Raw genomic sequence first — 25,425 nt, forward strand, 5'->3', positions numbered from 1 at the left:
AGAACAACGTCTCTGGGGATCCTGGGTATGCCCCATGCTGATGCATCTTCATTGCACTAGCTAGATCACACCTGCAGTTTGTCCTATTCAAGGTCCTCTTACCAGACCAGGCAGCTGCATGTGTACATCCAGGGTTCAAATTACACTTTGACTCTTGGGGGAGGGGTGGGGAAGGAGATTTGCAAAAAAAAAAAAAAAAAAAAGGGGGGGGCTGCCCATCACAATGCCCTAATAAAATTAGAGACCCCCCTCCCAGGTTGATTTTCAAATCTTACAGGGGGGCTCTCGTCTCATGGGGGGAGGGGCTCAGCCCCCGCAAGCTGCCCCATAATTTGAACCCTCCTCACTTCTCTGGTCAGGCTGCCTTCTGAACCAGAAGCTGTGTAGCTGGAGAGCCCCTGGCTGGTGAGTTGCTGAGACACTATAGGCAGGCTAATTAGGCACTGTAGGCAAGTAAAGCACTGCCAGGCAAACTGCAATGCTACTTTGATTCTTAGGCGGAGTATAAAAAGCACAGCATGCTTTCAGTGCACCATTGCCTGGCCTGGTAACTTTGCAGTGCAATGTTGTCACATAATAGGATGCAGCCCTGTGCCCCTCTTGCTAAAAAGTATCAATAAGGGTTTAGACACCAAAACAATAGCGTACCTTAAAAATATATGAAGAATACCATATGGGATTCACATACTTTACACCCACAAATAAGATGCACACTTTGTTTTGAGAAGGCAGAATGAAGGAAAAATAGATTTTTCGGGAGTCATAGCTGAATGGAGCAGGGATAGAGTCTATTCTTCAGTGGGCATGTCTACATGGGCTACACTGCACATGAATAAACTCTGGAGCTTATTGCTCCAGCAGTTCTTGCTCCTGGGCATGCTGCTTGAACATGTGCCCAGGAGCAATTAACTCAGGAGTTCATTCATGCACATGTGGAGCCAGGTCAGAGCAGCTCTGGCTGGCAGGAGGTCCGGGGGGGGTCAACCTGCCAGCCTGGGGATGCTCCCCCCAGCAAAGAGTGCTGCAGAGGGGCTGGCTGGGGCACAAGGGAGCTTCAATGTGGGGCTAGCTGGCAGGCAGCCCATGCCCCGATGTACCCTCATGCCCCAGCCAGCCAGGGCAAGTCTATACTTGCACTACTGCAGACTTTTTTACTCCACAGCAGGATGTACTTAAATGCAAGTAGTATCCTGCTGTAGAGTAAATTAGTGTACTCTAGCCTGATAGGGGTGCATGTGTAGACATCAAGATGGTTACTGCACAGCTAACTAGTGTACTGTACAGTAAACAACTTGTGTAGATGCGCCCAGTGTCACTCACCCTGCCTTTCCTGCTCAGCCAAGTTAAGGGGCTTTAACTGTCACAGCTGCTGCTAAATTGGCTGTTCAACTTTCAGCTGCTCAGCCAAAAGCTGCTGCCAACTTGGTGGTGGCTATGACATGGTTAAACCTCTAGTTTTTGGCTGAGCAGCAGATTGTATCTCTCCTCTCTGTGGATGGGAGGAAGCCAGCCCCTGACAGCCATTACAGTATTCCTATACCTCCATCCCAGCATTAAAATCAGGTTGCTTACTTAAAACATGAACCCCAATTTTTTGGAGGAGAGGTGCATGTGATATGCAGGTAAATATGGTAGCTCATTGGTCTTGGAATAATATTAGTGGCTAGGAAGAACAGAATTGCTGCATCACAACAGACCCACAGCCCATTTGTTTCTAGCTTCTTGTCTCCAAGAATGGCCAGCATTAGACACTTTAGGAGAAGGTTGAAATAGGTACAGACTAAATTTCCCCCAACCCTACACCCTCTGTAGATTTCATTTTGCCTTCTGGTGGGTAAAGCTTGCTTAAATCTTGAAACACGGGTTGTTGGGTTGTTGTTTTTATTCAGTAATGTGAACAGGTAGTAGAGGAGGACAATGTAATGGAGTTCTATAATTAAACTTCTTTAATCTAGCAAAGGCTGTTCCACAAAAGAAGTTATTTTCTGGGTTGGTAAATGTATAAAGGTAAGTAGACAAACTTACCATTAATACTCTTATGGAACTTCTTGGCTCTTTGGAATTTAAAAATGCCTTGAAATGGAAGGAGGATAATCCTTTTTGCAATGAGTCTGACTTCAAGGAAACCAAAGGTGGCAACCATAAGGAACTTGCCCAGGCTGTTTTGCTCAGGGCAGCAGAGTAGAAATTAATATGAAGTGAAGCATTACCTTTAGCTGGATTGTATTATTAGAAAATAAAATCCTACATGGGATTTTTGAGGCTTACTGCTGGCATCCACAAACCTGCTGAAGAGGCATATTGGCAACACTGGGACTGTTCAGGGTTGATCTCAGAAGCTGGAAGGCAGTTTTGTGTTTGCTTTAATTGCCTATGGTGGCGGCAGCTTCTTCGGGTCCAGGGCTTGTGGAATTGGAGTGGGCGCAGAGCCTCGCATGGGCTGATTTGCCCTGGGCCCTGCACCCTGCTCAGGTCGCCTTTGCCTGTGGATGTGGGGCTTCAACAGCTTTCAGTGGCAAGGTGGTGGCCTTCTGCTGTGGGTGCTTTCCCCATGCTGTCCTGGGGAGAAGAAGTGCTGGGTGTGGGTATTTTCCTTGTCATGGGGAAGACAAATAGAGGTGGAAGGGTCCTAGCATCTGCCCACCTGCCTCCAACCTGGGGTGGGTCATTCCAGACTACAGCCAGAAAGGGTTGCCTGCCCCAGTCTAATTCATCCTTTTGGCTTTTGCTGTAGGAGTGAAGGGATTTTTATGGTTTTCTCCTTTTGGTAAGAAATGAGGGAAAGCAAGTGCTAGAGAAGGTACCATAGAGGCCCCTGGAGTTGCATATCTTCACCATCTGCAGAACAGATTCTTCATATGCATTAATATGAGTAACTTGGAGGCAGCAAGCTGATTTTGTGGGCAGATGCCAGGGCCAGTTGCCATTTTCTCAGGCTGAGCATGGTGCTTCCCCCACCACCATACTTCCGATTGGCCAAGAGGCACCAGTGGCCTAGTCCCTTACAGCTGATTGGTTGCGAGGGTTGTCCGTCAAAATTCGTAGAAAAATTAGGGTTAGAAGGGACCTAAGGAGGTCATCCAGTCTAACCCCCTGCCTCAAAACAGTACCATCTCCAACTATACCATCCCAGCCAAGGCTTTGTTTAGCTGGGTCTTAAAGGCCTCCAAGGATGAAGATCCCACAACCTCTCTGGGTAGCCTGTTCCAGTTTTTCCTAATATCTAACGTAAACTTCCCTTGCAGCCACTTGAGCCCATTATGCCTTGTTCTGTCATCTGCCACCATTAAGAACAGTCTAGCTCCATCCTCTTTGGAACCATCCATCAGGTAGTTGAAGGCTGCTACTAAATCCCTTCTCAGTCTTCTCTTCTCCAAACTAAATAAGCCCAGTTCCCTCAGCTTCTCCTCAGAAGTCATGTTCCCCAGCCCCCTAATGATTTTTGTTGTCCTCTGCAAGACTCTCTCCAGTTTGTCCACATCTTTTCTGTAGTAGTTGGTCCACAACTAAATACAGTACTCCAGATGTGGCCTTAGCATTGCTGAATAGAGGGGAAGAAACACTTTCCTCAATCTGCTGGCAATGCTTCTACTAACGTAGTCCAGTATGCCATTAGCCTTTGCAACAAGGGCATGTGGTTGGCTCATCTTCAGCTTATTGTCCACTGTAACCCCTAGGTCCTTTTCTGCAGAGCTGCTACTTAGCCAGTCAATCCCCAGGCTGTACTGGTGCATGGGATTGTTCCATCTTAAGTGCAGGACTTTGCACTTCTCCTTATTGAACCTCATGAGATTTCTTTTGGTCCAATCCTCCAATTTGTCCAGGTCTCTCTGAATCCTGCCCTACCCTCCAGTGTATCTACAGCTTGGAAGATGGGATGGAGGGCAGATAACACCAAGTCACTGATGAAGATATTGACAAAAACCAGATCCAGGACAGACCGCTGGGGCACTCCACTCGATGCCAGCTCTTCAACTAGACCTTGAGCCAGACTACTACCCTCTGAGCCCAATGATCCAGCCAGTTTTCTTTGCACCTTACAGTCCATTCATCCAACCCATACTTCCTTAAGTTGCTTCCAAGAATGTTGTGGGAGACCATATCAAAAGCCTTGCTTAAGTCAAGATACATCACATCTACTGCTGTCCCTGCATCCACAGAGCCAGTCATCTCATCACAGAAGGCAATCAGATTGATAAGGCATGACTTGCCTTTGGTGAATCCATGCTGACTGTCCCTAATAACCTAACTTTAGAAAAAAGGTGTCCCTTCCTCTGAGTTACCTTCTGGGTTTCCTTCAGATGAGACTTGACTTCTCTACCATCATGTGGCTCCATCCCTTGCTGCCAAGTAGTGGAGGGGGGCAGGGGTACATGACATGCAGCCCTCAGCTAATCAGTGGTGAAGGGGTGGGGGAAGGGGCAACCCCCCTCTCCCCTTCCCTCCCAGCGAGCTGCACAGCTGGGCTGCAGGACTACAAAGATGATGATGAAAATACTTAGCTGATGGAGAGCTAGGTATTTCTTGCATTTATTCCACACCTTATAAACTTAAGCTCCATTTTGTTTTTAATTTTTTTCCTCCCTTTGCATGGCATCTTAAATAATTTTATTCTCTTTGCAACATTTTTGGTTGGCAAATTTATAGTTGGATACCATTTTATACAGCCCAATTATATTTCCAGTTACAATTCAACACCTCTTTTCACAGGTGTGGTAGTGCTGTTTGCATTCTCTATACAGGCAGTCCTTGGACTTAAAATGCGGTTTTCAGGAACCAATTGTTGTAAGTCAAAACGTTGCAACTCGGAACCAATTTTGTCATAAGAAACAATGTTATAAATTGGGGATTGGTTCCTGAACCCAGGACCGATACCCTATTTTCACAAAAAATACCCCATAATTTTGTACTCGATCAATTATAGATGAGTCATATAGCTACATTAATATATTTATATTGTAAATAGCAATCATAGTGATTTGGAAGGACTTCTTTGAGGTGACATTGCTGGACTTTTTGAAGAGTTCTTGGCTGGAGTCTTCTCAGGAGTCTTGGTTGCAGGTTTTTCTGGAGCCTTGTCTGCTTTCTTAAAGAAAGTGTCTAAGGAAGTTGGGACAGATGTTCTCCAGGGAGATAAGTGATAGTGAAGTTGTTTGCTGGTATGGCACTACGTCAGATCAAGCGTTGTAAGTTGAAACTGGTGGTGTAAAGTTGAAACAGGGTATCAATTTATAAACATTGTAAGTGCGAAATGTTGCAAGTCAAGGACTGCCTGTAGTAGAGATCAACTTTCCCTCTGTTAATGAACAGACCAAGGGGCTGAGGCGTATTAAATACCGTATTTACTGATGCATCACCTACAGCTTTTCCCCAAAAACCTCTTCTTATTAACAGGCATGCATCTGGCCCTGCTCTTCCTGCAACTTCATTGAATCTAGGCACCCTGCAACTCACTGATTGCTGGCTTCTGGAAGTATGCTTTGTGGTAGTGTCACACAGACCAAGAGCAGGAGCTTGTCAGGTGCCTTCAAATGAAAACAACTTATATTTCTGAAAACATATCAACTAGCTGTGTATCAAAATATAAAAGAAAAAGACAAAAATGTTCTTTCCTTACCTCACTGAGCAGATTGCAGGCTGGTCCGTGCTGGGAAAACATAAGTTATTAGTACCCTGATATACCTCCCATACTATGTGGGGGTAATCCTCCAAGCTCTCTACTACAATCAAAGTGAATTTATGAACTGCAGGGTACAGGATAAGAACTGCGACATTCAACATTTTCCATCTTTAAGCTCTCCACTTCATCTTAACAATGCATGGTTTGTGCTGCCTGTCTGTTGAACACATGTCCTTGTGCCTTTCATTAAGGTATCTGCATACTGTTCCACACTACATGCATGCAAAACGAAAAATGGAACCAGGCAGAAAAAAATCACAGAGTGAGAGCTTGGGCTTAGTCAGAACTGTAAGATGGCTGAGGATACATGACTGCCCCAACACACTCCATCACCTGGTGCAAAGAATGGGGATCTGGACAGAGACAGGCGAGACATGCAGAGACAGGCACGGATTTGCAGTTTGTCCCAGAGGCAGGTAAGGAGCCTGTCTTGGAACTAATTTTTACAGCTTACAGTTCCAGATCTGAGATGTTCTCTCCCCTCAACTGGATCCCAATTAATAGGAGGCATTGGGAACAGGTTTATCAAAACCTCATCACAGCTGCTCAGAATGGGCTGATTTCATAAAAAGCTTTGTTTGTATGATGCTGAAAGCTTGTAATGTAGCTGTGTGTTTATGGGCAGTCAACAGATTCTTGGGCATGAACAGATAGATGTAACCAATCCCTCCATCCTTACAAAATGCAGCTCATTAGCAGCTACATTCTCTCCAACTGTTGCAGCTTCCTGATTATTAGCCTCAAGGGAAAAATCAGAAGCATGGGGGCATGGTAACAGTCTGCTCTGAACAAAGAATATGTGCACAGAAAATGGATGGACTTTCTAAATAATCCAGAAATGGGATAAGCATACTCAACCACCGTCATGATATTTAATAGGGCTGTGCGAAGCTTTGGTCGCTGATTTGATTCAGAGGAGATTTGGCCTAATTCGGTGGCGAAATCTCTGAATCCAAATAGAATCAGGAGACCTGTTACCCTCTCCAAATCAAATCAGAAGCCTCCGATTTACTTCGGAGAGATTTGATGATTTGGACATAAGAGACAGCTTTCTATGTGTTTTCTACATACCTCATGGTACCAGGTGGCTCATGAATGCTGAGATGGTAGGGTGGACGGAGTGTCTCCTGGGTCTGCTGCCGAGTGTGCTGAAGTGGACTAGAAGCACTTCCGGTCCACTTTGAGTCCTCTGCAGAGCATTTGGGATACCCCCCTTTGCCCCCTGGCTCAGTGACTGGTGCCTCCTGGGTGGGCAGCTGGGGTCCCTCCCATGGCCGATCATCAAGCCGGGGGGGAGGAAATGTGTGCGTGGGGGGGTCCTCTTCTGGGATGCACCATCCACCTACCATCTCAGCATTCACGAGCTGCGCCTGGTACCTTGAAGTATGTAGAAAAAACATAAAGCTATGTTTATGGCTGAATTGCTGATTCTCCAAATCAGACTAGAATCTTCAGATTTCAGTTTGGCTGAATCCAATTGGGACAGTAATCTGAATCAACGAATCGAATCACTGTCCCCCGAACTGGGCTGAAACTGAATCGAATAAGGCCCACTTCACACACCCCTAATATTTAACACACCGTGTAAGAGCCATTAAAAAAAGTTTTAATGAAAAGTAAATGTTAATGAAAATGAAAATTTTCTGTACTCTTTTCTACTTAAGGCTTTTCCTTTTTAAAAGTGAATGTATACAAGAAATGTATCATGTTTCTTAAACTTTTCTATTCCTAGTTGGTCTCCACATTGGTAGCACATTTTCACTCCAGGGAGTGGTAAACAGGAGCTTTAAAAACTGCAACTATTAGGTGTGCCATAAATATCAAGGGACAAGAAAGGATATTGTATACTCGTGAATTTAGGACCTTTTAATGTAATTCAGGTCACATTGCATTTTTGTAGGCATCTCAAAGTACAACATACAGAATTTATCACAAATCCTCTTCTCTTATTTTCTCAAAAACGCGGTCCTCTTCATTTGGCTTAACAAACATCCTTTTTCTTGGTATAAAACCAGAAATCTGAAGAGAAACAGGTACAGTTAGATAGGACTTGCATATTATTTACACTTTTAGCCAAGGAAGTTGACAGAACTGAGATAAGGATCAATGTTATTAACTAAAGGGAAAAAAAGTGAGAGATGCAGTCCTGTCTTACTGTTGTAGTAGCTGGCATTTCTAGATCAGTGTTTTGGAGTGGACAAAGCTTATGTATAGGGGATTCATCCCAGTGATTACTACTTGCTTACAATAATGTTTATTTCAGTGCATTAAACGTGGTATAAGTTGGGACATGCAGATTTGAATTTTACTACTGTTTCTGTTCCTGAGAAACTACAGCCTAGTCCAAACATTCACATACCCATGCTAATATGATCAGGCAGACCCACAGTCTACTCATGTGTGCTCATAAAGGACTATTGCATTTAAATGTTAGGCATGTGCAAAAACATTTATATAAAATGGCGTCTAAATCAATAATTTAGACCTACACACTGCAAATATATGTTTCATTTTCTGCCTTCAGAATGCCAATATTGTTCCAGGCTTTGGTATGGGATACCAGCATAGGCAGAGGAAGAAAATATTAATGGGGGGGAGGGGGAAGAGAGGACTTAGCATAAATGTGCACACACATACCACCCAGCAGGTAAGTCTGTGGAGGAGAAGGGGTTGGGGGGTGCAGACTGAGGCCCCCACAGTGAGGGAGTGGGGGAGGGGCAAATGGGGCCACAGGGCAGGTCATGGGATGGTCAGAGCCTGGGCAGCTCAGCCAGGGGGCTCCTGTCACTGCATGCACCACAGGGGAGGCATGGGGGGCACATACCCCCCAGATTTGTGTGCAGAGCAGAGGCAGGCTGCTGCTGCAGGCTGGGGCTCTGTGTTCCACTGCCACTGTCTCAGGGAGCTATGCGATGCCACGTCTGCAGCACATCCCCTGCCCACCCAGCGGCAGCAGGCACACAGCATTGCGCATGGCTCCCATGGCAAAGGCAGCACGGCACAGAGCCCCAGCTTGCAGTGGCAGTCTGCCTATGCCCCCCACACAAAATCCCGGGCGACATGTGCTTCCTGTGCCTCTCCTGGGGTATGTGCAGCGGTGGGAGCCCCTATGTCCCTGGATGAGCCACCCAGGTTCCCACAACCTGTTCCAGCCCTGGGGCCCCATTCACCCCAGGCCCAGCCTCCGCCCTACTCCCTCCCTCACTGTGCAAGCCTTGATCTGTGCCCACACCTCTTCCCCTTCACAGACTTGCCTGCTGTGGTGGGTAGCGCTCCACACATTGTGGAGCTGTGATCCTGGCTGTGTGCTGTCTGTGGCTGCATGTCTCCATCTGTGCATACCCTTCCACCTGCCAATGCAGCCACCTGGAGCCCATGCCCAGGCTGCCCCATGCGCTGCTACCACTGCTCCGTGTTTGGGGGGCTAAGTCCTGTTAGTCCCAGTCTTCCGCTGCCTATGGACACCAGACTTATTCCAACAAATGACAGGCTCTGCCCCAAGCTTTCCTACGAAGCAGTCACCTGACTGCTGTAAAGCTGCAAGTGTCCACTAGTGTGACATGCCATTTGTAGCTTACTGTCTACATCTGGGAAACACAGAGGATGTCTTGCATACCTTCCAAACAGCCGATATCTTGCCTCATACATTAAACTGTTTAATACTATAAAAAAGTATTTTATAAATATTATGGCAGCCCTGTTACAATAATCTAACAGCTATTATCTGTACAAAGTTTTGCTTATAATACTATAATTACTAAGTAAGACTAGTTACTTCAGTTCCTGTGTTCAGAAACTCTTGAAGGATTCAGTCATTCTAAGTTTGGTAGATGTTTGAATGCTTCATAGACTGTGCATATGGATTTTTGTTTTAATCACCTGCTTAGTAATAAAATTCTTGCTTCTAGCCAGCATTCCCTCTAAATTGTGTGGCATGCACGACTGCACAGGTGCTTCTGGCAGCATGGTATGAGCATGCCTGCACAGCTGCGCACGCCACACAGCTTAGAGGGAATGCTGCTTCCAACTCAGCAGACCGTTCTTGATCTTCCTATTAACTAACTTTTGCATCTGTACTGGATAATCTATAGAGAGGTTATTTATAGGCTATCCTGCTAGCACTATATTGTGTTGCCCTTGGGCAGCACAAGAAATCAAGATCAGATTTCTTGTTCCCATGATTAGGCAGCAAGCACCTGGTCTAGCACTGTAAAAATCCCTCCAGGGCTAGAAGAAAGATTAGAAAGGCCTTTGAAGGCTATGATGGGAGAAAATAAAGAGACAGTCTAAGTAACTCTGCTCCCTTCTGTATGAAAATTTACAGGCTGAGTTTCTAAAACATCTTAAACAGCAGTTTAAAGGCTTGAAAAAGGGGATAGAACAGGGATGCCTCAAGCAGCTTAGTTTTTAACTCTCCCACGTGTTTTGATATGTTCAACTCTAAATAAGATTAAAGATTTCAGTGGATTCATTGCCCATTTGATAGCTTAACAGTGCATATCACAGATGGGCTGTGTAACCATCAAAAATCCTGCATATTGTTAAAACTTAACTGACAGAGCTAATACTCCGTAGTCTGGTAATCCTAAAATCAGATGCAAAAATGATCAAAGAGGACCTAACCCATTACTGGTTTTATAGGTCATGAAGAGGATTTTACAGGCTATACATAAAGTTGCTAATATTTCTTGCAAATATTCAATAAAAGGGCTAATACTCAAGAGAAACATCAGCTCAAGCAAGCAGTTTGATCTATATTAAGTGAACAGTTTACTTTTAGAGGTCACTAAACATGAAATTCACTGTAGTATAGACAATCCTCCAGATCACAAGAGCCTCTTAAGCCTCATTTAAATACTCTGTTGAGGGGCCCTCTGTACTGGGGTGAATGTCATCCTAAAAACGTCAGCAGCGAAGTTATATGAAACATATGTTTCAATGAAAAGAGATGCCCTGAACAGATATGGTCACACACTGTCGAGCAAGAGTAGTAACATCTGTGACTGCTAAATATGTGCCTAGAGGAGACTAACCAGGCAAGTCCTTGGGTCCCAAATTCAATCCTTACTAAAGCTACATGAACCTTACTAAAACTACATATCAAGAATGACTTATCCTGTACTTTTAGTTCCCTTTTTCGTGTACAAGCTATCTGTACACCAATGTGCATTTTTATATTGCAGTTGCCACACTGGACTCAGCGTTATGGTCCATTTAGAGTAACAGCCTGCCTAGAATTATGGCCAGGACCAGGTACTTCAGAGTACAGGACATAAGTCTACAAAAGATAATTTAATAATTTGGTCAGGGAGAAAATTTCCTCCTACCTTCTGGCTGGGGAGAAGACCATGTGGCCTATTGAAATTTTGCCTGAATCCTGCTACAATCTTATCTTAATTTCTTTCACCAATGAGTCCCAAAGGGTCAGCTCTGTTGCTTTCCAATTTATGTATCTGGTTATTGTTCAGCTAACATTTTAACTGAACATATTTAATTCAGTGGATGTTCCAAGTATTACCCATGAGCATGGGTTGGAGCAATTGCTACCTGCAATTAGTGCTGTGTTACTGGTCACTCAGTGTGTTCTTCTGACTCTCTCACTGGATAACTGCCATGAAGGAGATTCCAAGATTACTGCACAACACTTGCAGAGCAAATCTTTGTGCAAGTACATAATCTACACAAACACTTGCAACTGGCTACGTGCACCTACACGCATACATGGAACATTTTTACTTTCTGCAATCAAGATTTCACTCAAACACTGGCAAAAATCAAAGAATAGCAGATTGTCACTAAGCCCATTAATACAAGTTAGCATTTTTAGTTTAAGACGCTTCAAGTTTTCTTCCAGCCTTCATCCAATTCTAATTCTTTTTCAATGGAAGCCTGCCTAGGTGAGGAACCCCGTTATTTGGTGCAAACAATGTTAACAAGAAAATCTGCTTGTAATTATAATTTCAGTTGCTTGTTTCATTTACCTGGTTCTGTTGCATGCTAGAATTCTTGCTTTTACTGGATTCAGGCACCTCAATCTGCTGAAGAGAGTAGTGAGATTAGCATATAACAAGCCTAGAGAAAGCAAGTACAAAGACAAACCACACGGTACACAGATAAACCAAACTGGTGCCAGGACTGGATTCCAGTGAAGCCGGTGGAAGCTGCACATTAATAGTCCTGTTCATAGTCACGCTAGCTTTCCAGCAGTAGCAACAGAAGCTGAATATTACATACCACTACATTTAAAACTTTAAAATTTACCTATCTTACAAATAACTCAGCAATCTAAAGATTAAAAAAAAAAGTTTCAAAATTCAACTCAAAATCACCTATTTTTGGTAGTTCACTGTTTAAAACTGTGAAAACAGAAGTCATTTGTTGCCTTCTTGTTCATTTTATGAGCAAAGTCTCACATGCAATTTTCCCCCCAAAGAATAAGACTTTGACAGAACAGCAGTGTCAGTCTCTTTGGCTATAGGAATGTTAACAAAGGCATTATTAACATTAAGCATTGGGATACTGACCATTGGTACAGAAATGCCTGGAAGTGTTACAGATTTAAATTTAAAGCTTCTTATGTAAAAGCAATGATGAGGAACCTTCTGGTAACAAGTTTTAATTTTAATATGTATTAAAATTCCCTCTATGAAGAGGCAGATTGCTTCCAATTTTTTTAAAGGATGTTTCTTAGATTAGTCTTAGATCACAGTAAATACTGTGAACAACTCCATTAGGGAAAATGAAGATTCAGGCAAGAATATAGTTGTCAAGATGGATACATTAAAAACAGTGATGGTACCAGCATGCTTTCCTATGTGTGAAAAATAAAATCTAAATGGGAAATGAAAGAGACCAATTTTAAACATTCTTCTGGCAAGAGGTCATCTTTAAAACAGCATTTCTTGTGACATTTCCACCCTCTTATCAATTAATTCTGTGACAATATATAAAATGTTGGAAGCCACAAAAGCTGCTATACTAGGACTCCCTCTAACTCAGCTGAAATGAGGGTGGGAGCAGTGGAAGCTCTGTTCCCTTAAAAGGTCCCCCAGTATAGCTGAAACCATGTGCAATTCGCAGCCAGGCTGACGCATGCAGGCTCCAACAGTTGCGCTGACAGCCTGACTCACCAGTTCTTGCTCTTTGGTTGTCTTCATCAGCTGTTCTGATATCATTTTTTTGAAGCAGCTGCTTAGCAGAAATGCCTTAGAATGGATAAACAGAATGGATTTTAGCTTCTCTTATTAAAAAAAATTCCTCAACTTTCCTGCCCTCCCAGTCTGTAACCCAGTTCTTAGTTTTAGAATTTGGTTAGATTTTACTCCACATTTAAAATATATGCAGTCAAACCTACTTGCTGTTTTTATCATTGGTCCTGTAAAGTAAGCTATTATATTTTAACTGCCTACTGTGCACAGCTGTGAGGCAGTTCAAATGCACTTAATGCTAGTTTAGACTATTGAAATGTGGCATTATCTGCATCAGTACAAGTACCTATTCCCACTTCTAATGTGTCCATATGCATTGAGAATCTAGAATTTCAAGAACAGAAAATGGAAGTGGTTGGAATTTTATTCCTCTGAAGTCAGATCCCATGTGCTGTCAATTCACATGCATCACTACAATATCTGGGAGCCAGCAGTACTACCATTACACCTTACATAGTTAGTGTCCATGTGGACTAAGGCGCCAACATGTTAGCTTGCACAGTTCCACTGGGGCCTGATGCAACATCAAAGTTACTAGGAACTTAATGAGTTTCTGGATCAAGCTCTTGGCCCTTCCAGATGCCAGCACCTTTCCAAGCTATATAATCTTTTTCTTTTTAAGTGGTAAGATTCCTCACTCACTTGAGCAAACCAAGAGCTTAATTTAATAGGTTCAGCAGAAGAACTAACAAGGGAATTTCAGTTGTCTGTTCTCTCATGCCAGCGACCCATAAGAAAAGCTGCCTCTGCTGACCGCTGGTTATTTGGAGAGGAGTCATGTTCTTGTAAAATGTAGAGCAACAACAAATAAATATGCTGCTACATAATAGTGGAGATTATAAAGAGTCACACTGGAATGCAGAAGTAATGAATGAAAAAAATATGCATTTTGATTTCACTTGGAAAGTTCTCACTGTTACTAAGTGGGGGCTGAGGAAGACAAGAGAAGAGAAGGAAGAAGAAACAGTTTATTTGAAGAATGAACCTCTTCTTTCTTTTGTTTTTAGAAGTGCCAGAACCAAGACACCCAGAATCAAAAACATCCATAGAATCTACATAATTTGATATTTCTACTAAGCATCTTAATTGCTTATTTGCCATGTCTCTTCTGCGATTTTTAAAAGAGCTGCCAGAAATTAGATGGGAGGGATGGGACATTAATGGGGATGTGTTTACAATATGCCTACATAGATTTAGAGCCACTATGAACCTTGTTTTATTTATTTAACCTGGATTTGGGCAAGAGGCTTACGTGTTCCACATGCCAGGTAGAAGATGGGCTTTTTAACCTGTCAGGAATACTTGAAGGCCTGTGTTTGTAGACAGTCACTAGGCTAGTAAACATTAAAAGAAAGTCAGCATTGCCTCATACCATATTAACTACAAGACATTTCTCACACCATGAAGGAAACACCCTACCCCCTGCACTACAAGGTATTTGAGCTCTCATATAACACTGTTCCTAGACTAAGCTGGTATAGACAGCAGTTGCATCCAGCCGCAGAAGCTGTACATGCTTATTCTGAAGAGTAGAAGTCAGGCCCATTGCCTAACAGCCTACCTTTCTTTGCTGGCCACCTTTTTACTGCCTCAAAACTAACCTGTTTTGTGTAAAAGACTATCCATTTCCATGTGTCTGAATCATTGTACTCGAACCTGAGCTCCAGGGTCTCATCAGTCCCTTCACCATTTGAATCTGTAACAGCACCCTGAAAAGCAAGGGAAACAGAAGAAACAGCTACAAAGTGGCATTAACTCAGATTTAAGGTTGGACTCCTTAAATCTGACAATTTCACTTTATGCCACTTGGCTGAAGATACTTCAAAGTGGCTAGAGTTCTGTATTGGAAAAGTGCTCCTTTATGTATGTGGGGAACCTCCACCAGTATAAAGTTGGCTAAAGTGGCCCCTGCTGCCTCCTACACTGCTCTACTCAGTCTGGCATATGGGAAGACAGATGGAGTGCAAAGGGCTGCGTCCAGGGAAGGGAAGAGACCTTGTCAGAATAATGCATCTCCATGCCCGATTTGCCACAGGCATAAAAATCAATAAAGGAATTTATGTTAAGAACCAGGGAACTACAAGCAGCTCCCAACAGCATTAAGCCTTCCTTCAGGGAAAAGAAAGGGCAGGAGAAGAAAATTAAGCTCTACTTAGAGCATAGAAAGGTGTGAAGCCAGCAAGATACTTACTAGAAAGGTGACTTGCCAGCACCTCACTCTGTTGATCTTGAAGCTGATTACCTTGGTCTGATTAGTAGGCAGTTTTACGCAGCAGTAAATCTCATTATTCCCCACATGGACATCAGCAGAACAGCCTACTTCTGGATAATCACAGGTGCAAGGATCAAGCTTTATGTATCCATAGTGCTGCACTTCACTAACTAGCTCTAAAAACTGTATCAGAAAGACAGAATTAGGAAGTTCTACAAGACTGAAGTGGAAACAGGTGTGATCTAGTGACATGATCAATGGGCTAAAAATGAAGGACTGAAGGTTTTTAGTCTCAGCTCTACCAACTAATTTTCACCTATGATCAGATAGTACTTCCCTGTCTGCAAGTCACTGGGAATATAAATATGTAACCTCAAGATTCAATTTAAGAAGTTATTTCTCAAAGAACTGGAAATCACATGCATGTCAAGGGTCTTCATCCTGCAGTATGTTCTTAATGTGTTTATCTTATTTTAACAAAACACTTTACCTTCATTTTGTTTGCTGTTTTTTGTAGCAATTCAAGTTTCTGCATCTGTTCATCTGTGGGTTTAACCCAGTTCCTCTCAATTTCCTGTACTGCCTTAAATGAAGTTCAAAAAATTAGTAAACTTTAGCAAGTTTCTCCTTTTTTTGTCCCATTAGTAGAATAAAAATCCCAGAATCTTTTAAAACAGGACCTTATATTTTCAGACTTTTTGTTATCTTTGGCAGATATCCTAGAGTTATTCTCAGCTTGCTTATGCAAAGCTTTGATCCAAGGCACTCAAAGTATTACAACACAGTATCATAGAAAATTAGGGCTGGAAAGGATATCAGGAAGTCACTAGTCCAATCCCCCTGCTCAAGGAAAGATTAATCTCTGCCTAGCTATCCTAGACAACTCTTTGTCTGAACTGGTCTTAGAAACTTTGGGAACAAAGCCTCACATACAACTACCAAGCATTATCACCAAAACTTCAAGAACACCCTTTAGCTTGTCCAAAAAGTCTGCTAGTCTAGAGACTGCGTGGGGCTGCTCCCATACTAAGTTTGAAACCATTTACTATCTCTCTACTGAGAATTCAAAGTTACTACAGGAGATTTCCCCCCACCTTCTGAGAGCTAAGAGGAGATCTTACAGATTTTTATTCGATCATCCAGAATAATTAATCTCTGGAAAGAGACCAACACAAGGGGATATTTTGATCCTTAAAAAGACAGAGGATTTTGTTTTTAAATAATGGAAGTAGTTTAGAACAAAACTGCAGTCTCAACCTTAACACCACCATCATAACACCATCTACAGATTGTCATGAGGAGAATGTGGAAGGGTACTCAAGTTACTACCTTCATGTAAAGAATTATTATACTAAGAAGAAACAGGTAGATTTGCAGCAAGTTTACTATGCAGTACAGAGAACATGCTCCTCAACAGTGCTCTCTCTTTATTATTTTAAGAAAGAATAAAATGTGGCAAGATTGAGTAGAAAGAAACTACTTTTTCCTGCTTAGGATCATTTAAGCAAAAGTAATTTAAAACACATTTCTTATATTAAGATGGGGAAATAGCTTTTAGAAATACCAGGGATTTCCATTTTTACCTGCATATAGAGTAAGTTCACTGAGGCTCTACAGTCCAGCAGCATTTTATCAAGGGCTGGATCCATATACCTGCAAAAAATGCAAAAAAGTTACACAACTAAACACTGCTCTCAGAATTCAGGATTTTTTTTCTGTTTAAATATTCAGTTGAATGCACAGCACAAAAAACACTAGGTTATAGAACAGAGGTTGGTAACGTTTTTGGCTAGAGTGCCAAAAAACACTCCAACCCTGACCCACGCCTCGACTTGGCATGCCAGAGGCAGGAGGTGGGAGAGTTGCAAGGGGCCCAATCCTTGGTGCTGGTGGTGGCTGCAAGTTGCCTCCAGATGGATGGCAGGGAAGGCGCACAGGTTGCACTGCCCTTGACCCTTTCCCACCCTGAGGTGCACTTGTAGTTGCTGCCAGCACGGAGCCAGTGCCAGGGCTCTGGAGCCCAGTTCGGCTGTTTGCAGCCTGCCTGCTACAGCTGGCCAGAGCCTGGGCTTGCAAACAGGAGCCTGTAAACAGCTGTGTTGGCTCCAGAACCCTAGTTGGGCTCCGTGGCGGTGGCAGATGCTCATGTGCCTCCAGGTGGATGGTGGGAGTGGGGCCTGGGGTAGTGCAACCCTGCCCCTCCCCGCCGCCGTTTGCCTGGAGGCGTGTGTGCAGTCGTTGCTGCCATGGAACCTGGCCAAGGGCTCTGGAGACTGGTGCAGCTGTTCACAGCCTTTTGGCCGCAGCTAGCCCAGGCCAGCTGTAGCATGCCAAGCAAAATGGTCTTGTGTGCCATGCTCTGATACATGTGCCATGGGTTGCTGACCCTTGTTATAGAATGTCCCACCACATTAGCTACAGAAAAGTGTCACATTCAAGGGTGCATGGAAAAATTGCTGCCAATAGGCTGCAGTACGGAAATAAATTAAAGTCAACTATTCTAACTGGCTTATCTGCTTTTATTACAGTAGTACTGAAAACTATGATTAATTTAGAATTGAAGCATTAAAGATATGAATAAAAAAACACAAGGGTTTCTCTTGACTTTCCCTCATTCATCCAAAACAAACTCCATGCTTGTCTGCACAAAGAAATTTGCCAGCAGAACTGTAGCAACTGCAGTATAGTATAGATATACCTGAGCCAGCTTTAAACTGGTTAGGTTGCTACCAGTAGCAATCTAGCCACAGCAGCATGGAGAACAGCTCAACTGCAAAACTCACTGAGCTACCTGATGTCATGCCTGAGCTAAATAATTTAAAAGCTTATACCTACATTATACTGCAAAGTAGATGTGCCTTATATCTGTATTTGGACACAGCACTGCACGTTTTTCCATTTAGCCTGTGTCTTTTCCAAAGTGGTATGAATTTATTTGGAATAAAGATCCTGTGGTACTAGAACAGGTGTGACCACACGAAGTTATACTGGCATAAGCATAGCAGTACAACCATGCTGATAGAACTAGGCCAGTAGTTTCCCACAATGCAGTATACTTTTATGAACTAAACAACAGATGTATTTGCCAAGACGTAGCCCAATGACTCGTTAGTTACCAATTGTGAAATGCACCTGAACACAGGTTTTTAATGCAACCGAGTGACAGATACTTTAACCATAGCAGCAGTGCTAGAATTCTGGTATTCTGTGCAGTAACATGCAGCAATACAGTCTTTGGAAAAATATACCCTAAAGGCTAGGTACAGACATTCAAAAAGCCTGAGATGGAATCAATCTAAGTTACACAGTTTTCTATAACGGGCATAAGTTTAGATTGGTAGTGAACAGAACACACATTTGCCCTCTGGTGTGGGGACAATCTTAGACTGGATTTCTCCAATTTTAAACCAATCTGTGCACCAAATTTCTGTTCTGTTATGGGTACAGGCTGGTTTCCAATCACTTTTACTGGTAAAAGTGTAATGTTTGTACCTAAGTGATTTCTTCATGCACAAACTGCAACTTTCAACTCAGAATCCCCCATCCCTCTTGTTCTCTCATCTCAGAAGACAGCCATTTAAATATTTTAATCTATAGTTTATTTTCCCACTACATTTGGCAGCATTTGTAAACTAGAGCAAGATTACCCAAAAGAAAGAAAAAATAGGCCTCCTTTACTAGAAGTTTTGGCCAAAGATATTAAACTACAGACCACCCCAATCTTGAACTTTACATATATTAGTGAATAATTGGCTCATTGCAGCAAGGGACATTCCATGATTACCACAATGAGTGGATTTAAAAGTATGCAGGGCCATTGAAGCTGGTCAGTTCCCATATTATACCAAGGGACTCAAAGACAAATCAGGAGAGTCAGGCTGAATGCATAGAATCTAAGCTGCTGTGAGGATTTACTTCTCTAGTACATTTATATTTGGTGGTGCAAGAGTGATGCTGTAGCCATGATGGTCCATAAATTATGCGAGAGACAAGGATTTCTTAGGGTGATATTTTCTATTGGATCAACTGTGGTATGTAGTTGGGATAATGTTAGACAAGTGTTTGAATGCAAGACATTTCAAATCCTGCAACATGAGGAAGAATATTATTGCATTCAAACACTTGTCTAACTTTATCCCAAATACATAGTTTGCCCAATACAAGGTATCACCTTAAGAAATCCTCGTCTCTCACAATTATATTTGTAATACATGGTGCTAATCTATCATCAGCTTCCTACTCACCACTTCCTGATCCCAAGCTTACAGTGCAATTCTTTCATGCTCTGAAGACTCACATAGGGAAGTTCAAATTCTGCCACTTTTTTCACAACTGAAGATCGGGTGGAAGGGGACGGGGGGAAAAAAAGAAAAGAAATATTGTTGAATCTTCCCTCGAAAACAAAACAGATATTTTAGTATTTCATTAACACTCAATCATGGTCATGCATAATAACATTCATTGTGTAGATGAAAAAGGACTTCACAAAAATCAGGTCTGAGAAAGATAAAGCAACAACTATGTTGTTTAGATTTCCCCATTAATCTAACCTTAAGGAGCTTCAAATTACAGTGCTCCTCATTTATGCATCTCTGAATTAATCTTAATCTGCTCTGCCTTCTGCCTGACTTCAGACTAACGTAGCTAACCACTTATTTCTGTCAAATCCCATGAAAGAAAGGAGGAGGTTAATTAGTATAGATTTCAAACAAGTTTGAGCAGACAAGACATCTGCAGATACAGCTCCAGTGCAGACCTTTGTGATTTTGTTACATGAGCAAAGTTGGCACAAAATGATTCATTGCTTGAAAAAACAAAACAAAAACAAACCAACACAAGAATGCTCTCAGGAAGGTGCAAGTACAAGTCTCATTTCATATTCAGTGGGGATTAATTTCATAAGGAAGTCTTCCATAAAATGGAGGGTCTCACCCTGCATCTCTTCAGTCAAGACTCCAGTTCAGCAAGGCAGTTAAACACCTCCCTAACTTTAAGCAGGCAAGTGCTCAAATCCCACCGCTGGGTTTGTGTTGACTTAGCATGCATGGCCTTATAAACAGTTCTGTATGTGCACCTGGAGAATGCATTGCTCATTTATAAAGGTAAATAAATGCAATATGCAGAAAAAAAACGCTCCCATATGCCACTTATTTTTATGCTGTAGCACAATGAGCATGTAATTTCATACATGACTACAGTAAAGCACTATGTAAGTTTATACAAGAGGTGCTAGAGCAAGAGATGCTTATTGCATAGGAGAACCCAGGGACCTCACATGCTCAGCATTACATTCTTCTTCTCTCATCCCTGAAAGCATGAACTATTTCAGACATTAAGTGATAAAAAAAATAGGCACATATAGTGAGGCTTGGCAGCATTTCCTGCCACACTGAGGAAGTCACCTACACACTACATCAAGCACAGCCCTTGTGCCCAGTAATTTGGTACCATTTGCAATATGCATTTTTTTTGCTAGAAACCTATACAACATTTTTTCAATGATGAGCCTTAAAGCACTTTCAGAAGTGCAGGAACTGAGGAGGAGAGGGGTTAAATGACGTGGCAAAGGTCAGATACAGGATCAGTAACAGAGTCAGGAGTCTAGTCTTGGTGTGAAATCCTGGTCCCACTGATCTCTGTGGAGAAGCTACTGTTGACTTAATGGAAGTCAGGATTTTACCTCATTGTCCTATATCCTGACCCTGGCTTACATCCACTAAATTACCACTGGCCACCTGTGGTAAGGATATATGCACAAGAAGCATATAAAAGACTAAAAAAGAAAGATACAACTATGCAGATAATCATATTCTAGATTTAGGTCACATTCAGGTTCATCACTGTCAGGAACTCTGTAAATTTCAGCAGCTAAGAAATAGAAAATTAAAGTATAAACTAGAACCAGTTAAAGTTTTGTCTTTGTATGTAAAAACTTTGGGTTTGATAAATAGCTTTTACTTCAGAGTATAGTAATTGGCAGAGAAACCTAAAATGAAAACATCTAGCTAAGTGCTCAACAAAAAACACACAAGTCACCAAGTTACTACATGCCTTGTAACTTAAAGGAAAAAAACATCCTTAAATGAAAAGTTCACTATGCTTAGAGCAACCCTCACCCACTTAGTACCATGTTTTGTTTGCTTCCCTCTCTCCCTCCCTTGGTGACTGGGTCATACATAAAAATTTCTAAAAATTGCCTGTTCCAACCTTGAGTTAACAAAGCTGATGTGTCTGTTAGGTCAAACAGCAGAACTTCGTGCGTTTCAATCCAGAGGTGCCAGCTTCAATTCCCTCTGCAATGACACCTGCAGGTGCACTGCGTTGTACCTTGAGCATAGCTTACCAGAGACAGTTCCACTGTTGTGATCTTGAATAAAAAATAAACTAAAATATCTGATCAGTTCTCTTGATAGTCCCATCTTGTATGAGGCAACCTTTAAAAAAAAACAAAAACAAAAAAGTACCTATCCATCAGAACATGAATGGAGTAAAACCATTCTGCAACTTACTTTTTATTTTACACTGCTGTCCTTTCTAGAATAATAATTATTTGAAAAAAAAAAATGAATGCTCCAACATGGAAGTGGTTAAAATCTTTCATGGTATTTGCAGTATTATTAGGATTGTCAATTCACGTCCCAGTGAGAACTACAGGGCTTACACACACTTGGGTATCTCACTTGTTTGCATGGCTGCTTACTGGTACAGACTAAACCCTGAGGGAAAACCAGAACACAAACACACACAACTGCCCTTGTTGAGCTGATACAGTCCCACCACATCCCCAAGCACGTTATATCTACGAAGTCTGCAACTAGCTGATAATTTTGGTCTGGATATCAAGGGCCTAACCTTCAGACACCTGTTTCAATGCATTTCAGCCTAGCCTTCAGAACAGTATTTGGCTGCTATGAGACACAAAACCAAACTAGTAATTGTTTATTATTTGTACTGCAACAGCAGCTATACATGGTAGCACCATGGTATTAGGTACTGTGAAAACAGCCTATGAAAAGCTTATGATCTGACTCTAGACACCAGGTGGATACAAGCCAGACAGGGAACAGAGAGGACTGGTGAGAAGTGATCAGCATGATAAGCTGTAGTCACAGTGCAGCAGTTGTCTTGAACTACATTTAAACTAAGGCTAGAGCATCTTTGGCCATACAGGTGGGCACCAGGAAGTTTAAACAGATTTGGCCTGAACCATATCAAAACAAAGTTAAATCTACCCAAGACAGTAGGACAGACTGGGCCAAAATGGCCAAACAGTTGCAGGGATATTGAGTGGCTGAATTTTTTTGAGGGTAGAGGATGTGGCAGGGAGGAGTGCTCATGAATATAAACACTAGAGAAGACATTTATATAAAAAGGTTAGATACATAAAATAGATAGTAGTCAGCTCATGGGTAAATCTTAACTGCAAAATTAGCAAGTTCTAAATTCTGTTCTTTGCGGGTATTCCCTCCGATCTTTTTTTGGCCTATTTTCTACTAATATGCAAAGGAGATCATTGTTTTCTCTTCACAGCTCTTGCAGTTAGAAACGTGAGTAGGACCCCACATAGAAATACCTCTAGTATTCTTTCAGCTGTGTCCGACGTCTGGATATCCAGCCTAATATTCCTTCCGTCAGCCAGGTAAACATCTAGACAAGCCTTCTGTGGCTGGATCTTAAATGTATCCTGTTGAAGTGAAATATAAACAGGTTTACTGCTTCCCTGATATAGATACTGATGCTCTTCTTCCAAAGTAACTCCAGAGACACCAACTGGATTATGGGAAGGAAACTGAAGCAAGGCTGATGCTGGGATGGGGAAGTACCACACTGACTCTATTCCTACCTTCAGTCTCAGAAGAGAGGCCCTATATATAAGAAGCAGAATTACCAGAGCAATTATCCTTCCCCTGGGAAACTTCAGAGATGTAGTTTTACTACAGGTTCTCATGAATTTGCTATACATCTTATTACCAGGATGCTGTACCAGAACCAGAAAGGCTCTTCAAGCTTCTCCTGAGCTTACAGCACCTTTCTGCAGTTTGATGTTGACATAGATGAAGAAATCCAACATTGCCTTAAATGTGCAAATGCAGCCTTGGGACTCCTGAAGAAGCAGGTGTTCAAAGATTGCAACTCGGATCCAAAACCAAGCTCATGGTTCTTACCAAGCAGCTGTGATCCCCACCTTGCTGAACAGAGTTGAGACATAGGCAACATACAGGAGACATTTAAAGTTGTTGAAGTACCATCAAGGCTGCCTGCAGAAGATGCTTCAAATCCAGTGGGAAGACAGACACACCAACACTAGCATCCTCCTGCAAGCAAACACTAGGAGTACTGAGGCAATGATCATTTGACATCAACTTCATTGGACCAACCATTTCATCCAGATGTCTCACTCCAGACTCCCAAAGCAAGTTTTATTCTCAGCTCGGTCAAGGCATACACTAAAGAAGAGGGCCAAGACAGTGCGTCAGGGACAACTTCAAGGCCAACTTTAAAAAATGCAACATCGATGTTAAGTCATGGGAGATTATTGTTCAGGACTGCCCCAAATGAAGGAAGAGTCTGCCTCAGGGATCTCAGTACTTTATAACCTCACAACATCAGGAGATGGAAAAGTGAGAGTGGCAGAAACAGCGTGTTGAGGCCCAAATCAAGAATCCAGCGTCACCCACCCCACATGGAAACCCACACTGTCCGAGCTGCAGTGGAGTCCGCTGATCCTGGATGGGCTTCATCAGCCATCTTTGGATGTGCAGATAAGACCATCATGAAAGACAATCATCCTCAACTGCAAGGGATTGCTGAAGAGAGAATTTAGGGTTTGAGTATTCTGGAGAAGAACAGACGGAAGGTTTTGCACCACAGATGTTTCAGCCTTGAATCTGCCTGCTTTGTTTGAACTACTTTGCCACTGTGAGCCCTTGGGGAAGAGGTCGACAAACTTGTACTTTGTATGCTTGTGCACACATATGCACGGAACTACAAAACATGGAGTTTTTTTTTTTGTTTTTTTTTTTGTTGAAGATCATGGTTTTAAATTATTCTGAAGATTAGTTCAGCCCCAAAGAAATAAACAGTACTAATGTTCCTCACACATATCCAGGAGCAAAGCTTTATACCATCATAAAAATATAGCCCAGGTCTTTCTGTAAAAGAAACAAACACCAGTGAAGATCCCCGTGCCTATACCAGAGAGGTGGCTGATATAAAGGAGGACTCATTAAACAAGGATGCAACTTGAAACTAGTTTGCACCATTTAATATTTATTTTACAGACAGGAGCTGTTTAAGATGTTATTTAAATTGAGCACAGCAACCACATCATGGGACCTTGTTACAAAACAGCCATGCCTGACTTGGTCCCAGAGTGAACCAGTGCAAGCGCTAGTAAAGTCCCAAATGGGAGTATGCAGAGCTGTCCAGTGCTACTGACACCACTAGACTAAATCGTATTTTAATTGCATTGAACTGGGTCCCAAGTAAAGGAGAGAAGTAAGTACATCTGTGCAAAATTGTATAATTTAATACTTGCACTACAGCAATTTAAATTTGGGAAAGTACATGAGCAGCCAGCACACTGAACTAAAAAGAAGGGAAACATTTTTCTAGGTTTCATTTCTTTATTGAACCTGTTTAAAACCTGAGACCTGAGCTAGCCAAGATTCATGCTTTTGGAAGTTACCAGGTTTTGAAGGGTAACATATTAAATAAATTCAGGGCCTTTATCATTTCTCTTCTCTGAAGCTCATTTTTCATCTTGAAGTAATCCCAGCTCTTTGTGATAAAAATAGCGACTAGGAAAAGCTGGAGTGGAACATGTCAAAAGAAGATAAAACAGAGTAATACAACTTCCTGAGGATGCCCTGGCATTGGGATGAATCCAACAAGCAAGGCTATCTTCGCCACTGTGGGAGACTACACTGAGGATTTGCAGGGAGAGCTGGAGAAGGTTTTGGTCCATAAAAAGGCACAGAAACTCATGCAAGAGCAAAACAAGCAGCTCCTTCAGACAGTCCAGGACACAGATGAACTGCTAAAGTAACAAAAGAGAATGACGACCCACATCAGGGTTCCCTGCATTGAGTTACCGTATTTCCAGTTCCAAAAAAGAGGCCACCTGTTGTGCAGCTTCCCTCAGCACTGGCAGGCAGGCACCCACCCCCCTCACACACTCATCCCCTCCACATACACCCCCTGCCTGCAGCCCCCTGGAAAGTCCCCAAGCCCTGGCCCTCCAACCTCTGCCCCCCCCCCCCCAAACTGACCTGCATCCAGCTGTTGGGGCTGCTTCCACCACCCTGCCAGGCTGCATGCCTAGG

The 25,425-nt window shown here is 42.5% G+C and overlaps 1 protein-coding gene across 4 annotated transcripts in view; it reads right to left on the reverse strand.

Annotated features, from left to right (window-relative positions):
- Nucleotides 1-207: 207 nt before the first annotated feature.
- The window catches only part of SNX31 (sorting nexin 31), a 57,774-nt gene continuing 32,556 nt past the window's right edge, over nt 208-25,425 (reverse strand). For 2 of the 4 annotated variants that reach the window (XM_090040438.1, XM_090040436.1), the window contains 10 exons: nt 22,674-22,784; nt 21,444-21,534; nt 19,345-19,432; nt 16,684-16,753; nt 15,591-15,683; nt 15,080-15,283; nt 14,490-14,597; nt 12,811-12,885; nt 11,662-11,718; nt 212-7,699 (listed from right to left, as the gene is read on the reverse strand). In XM_090040438.1, the coding sequence (XP_089896564.1) occupies nt 7,610-7,699; nt 11,662-11,718; nt 12,811-12,885; nt 14,490-14,597; nt 15,080-15,283; nt 15,591-15,683; nt 16,684-16,753; nt 19,345-19,432; nt 21,444-21,534; nt 22,674-22,784 (987 nt within the window). In that variant the 3' untranslated portion in view covers nt 212-7,609. Of the gene's footprint in view, nt 7,700-11,661; nt 11,719-12,810; nt 12,886-14,489; nt 14,598-15,079; nt 15,284-15,590; nt 15,684-16,683; nt 16,754-19,344; nt 19,433-21,443; nt 21,535-22,673; nt 22,785-25,425 lie in introns of all 4 variants that reach the window. The other 2 variants (XM_090040437.1, XM_090040439.1) reach the window with 2 other exon arrangements.

Source organism: Crocodylus siamensis, chromosome 3 (genome assembly GCF_052110815.1).
Source record: "Crocodylus siamensis isolate JL-2025a chromosome 3, ASM5211081v1, whole genome shotgun sequence".
Lineage (NCBI taxonomy): Eukaryota > Metazoa > Chordata > Crocodylia > Crocodylidae > Crocodylus > Crocodylus siamensis.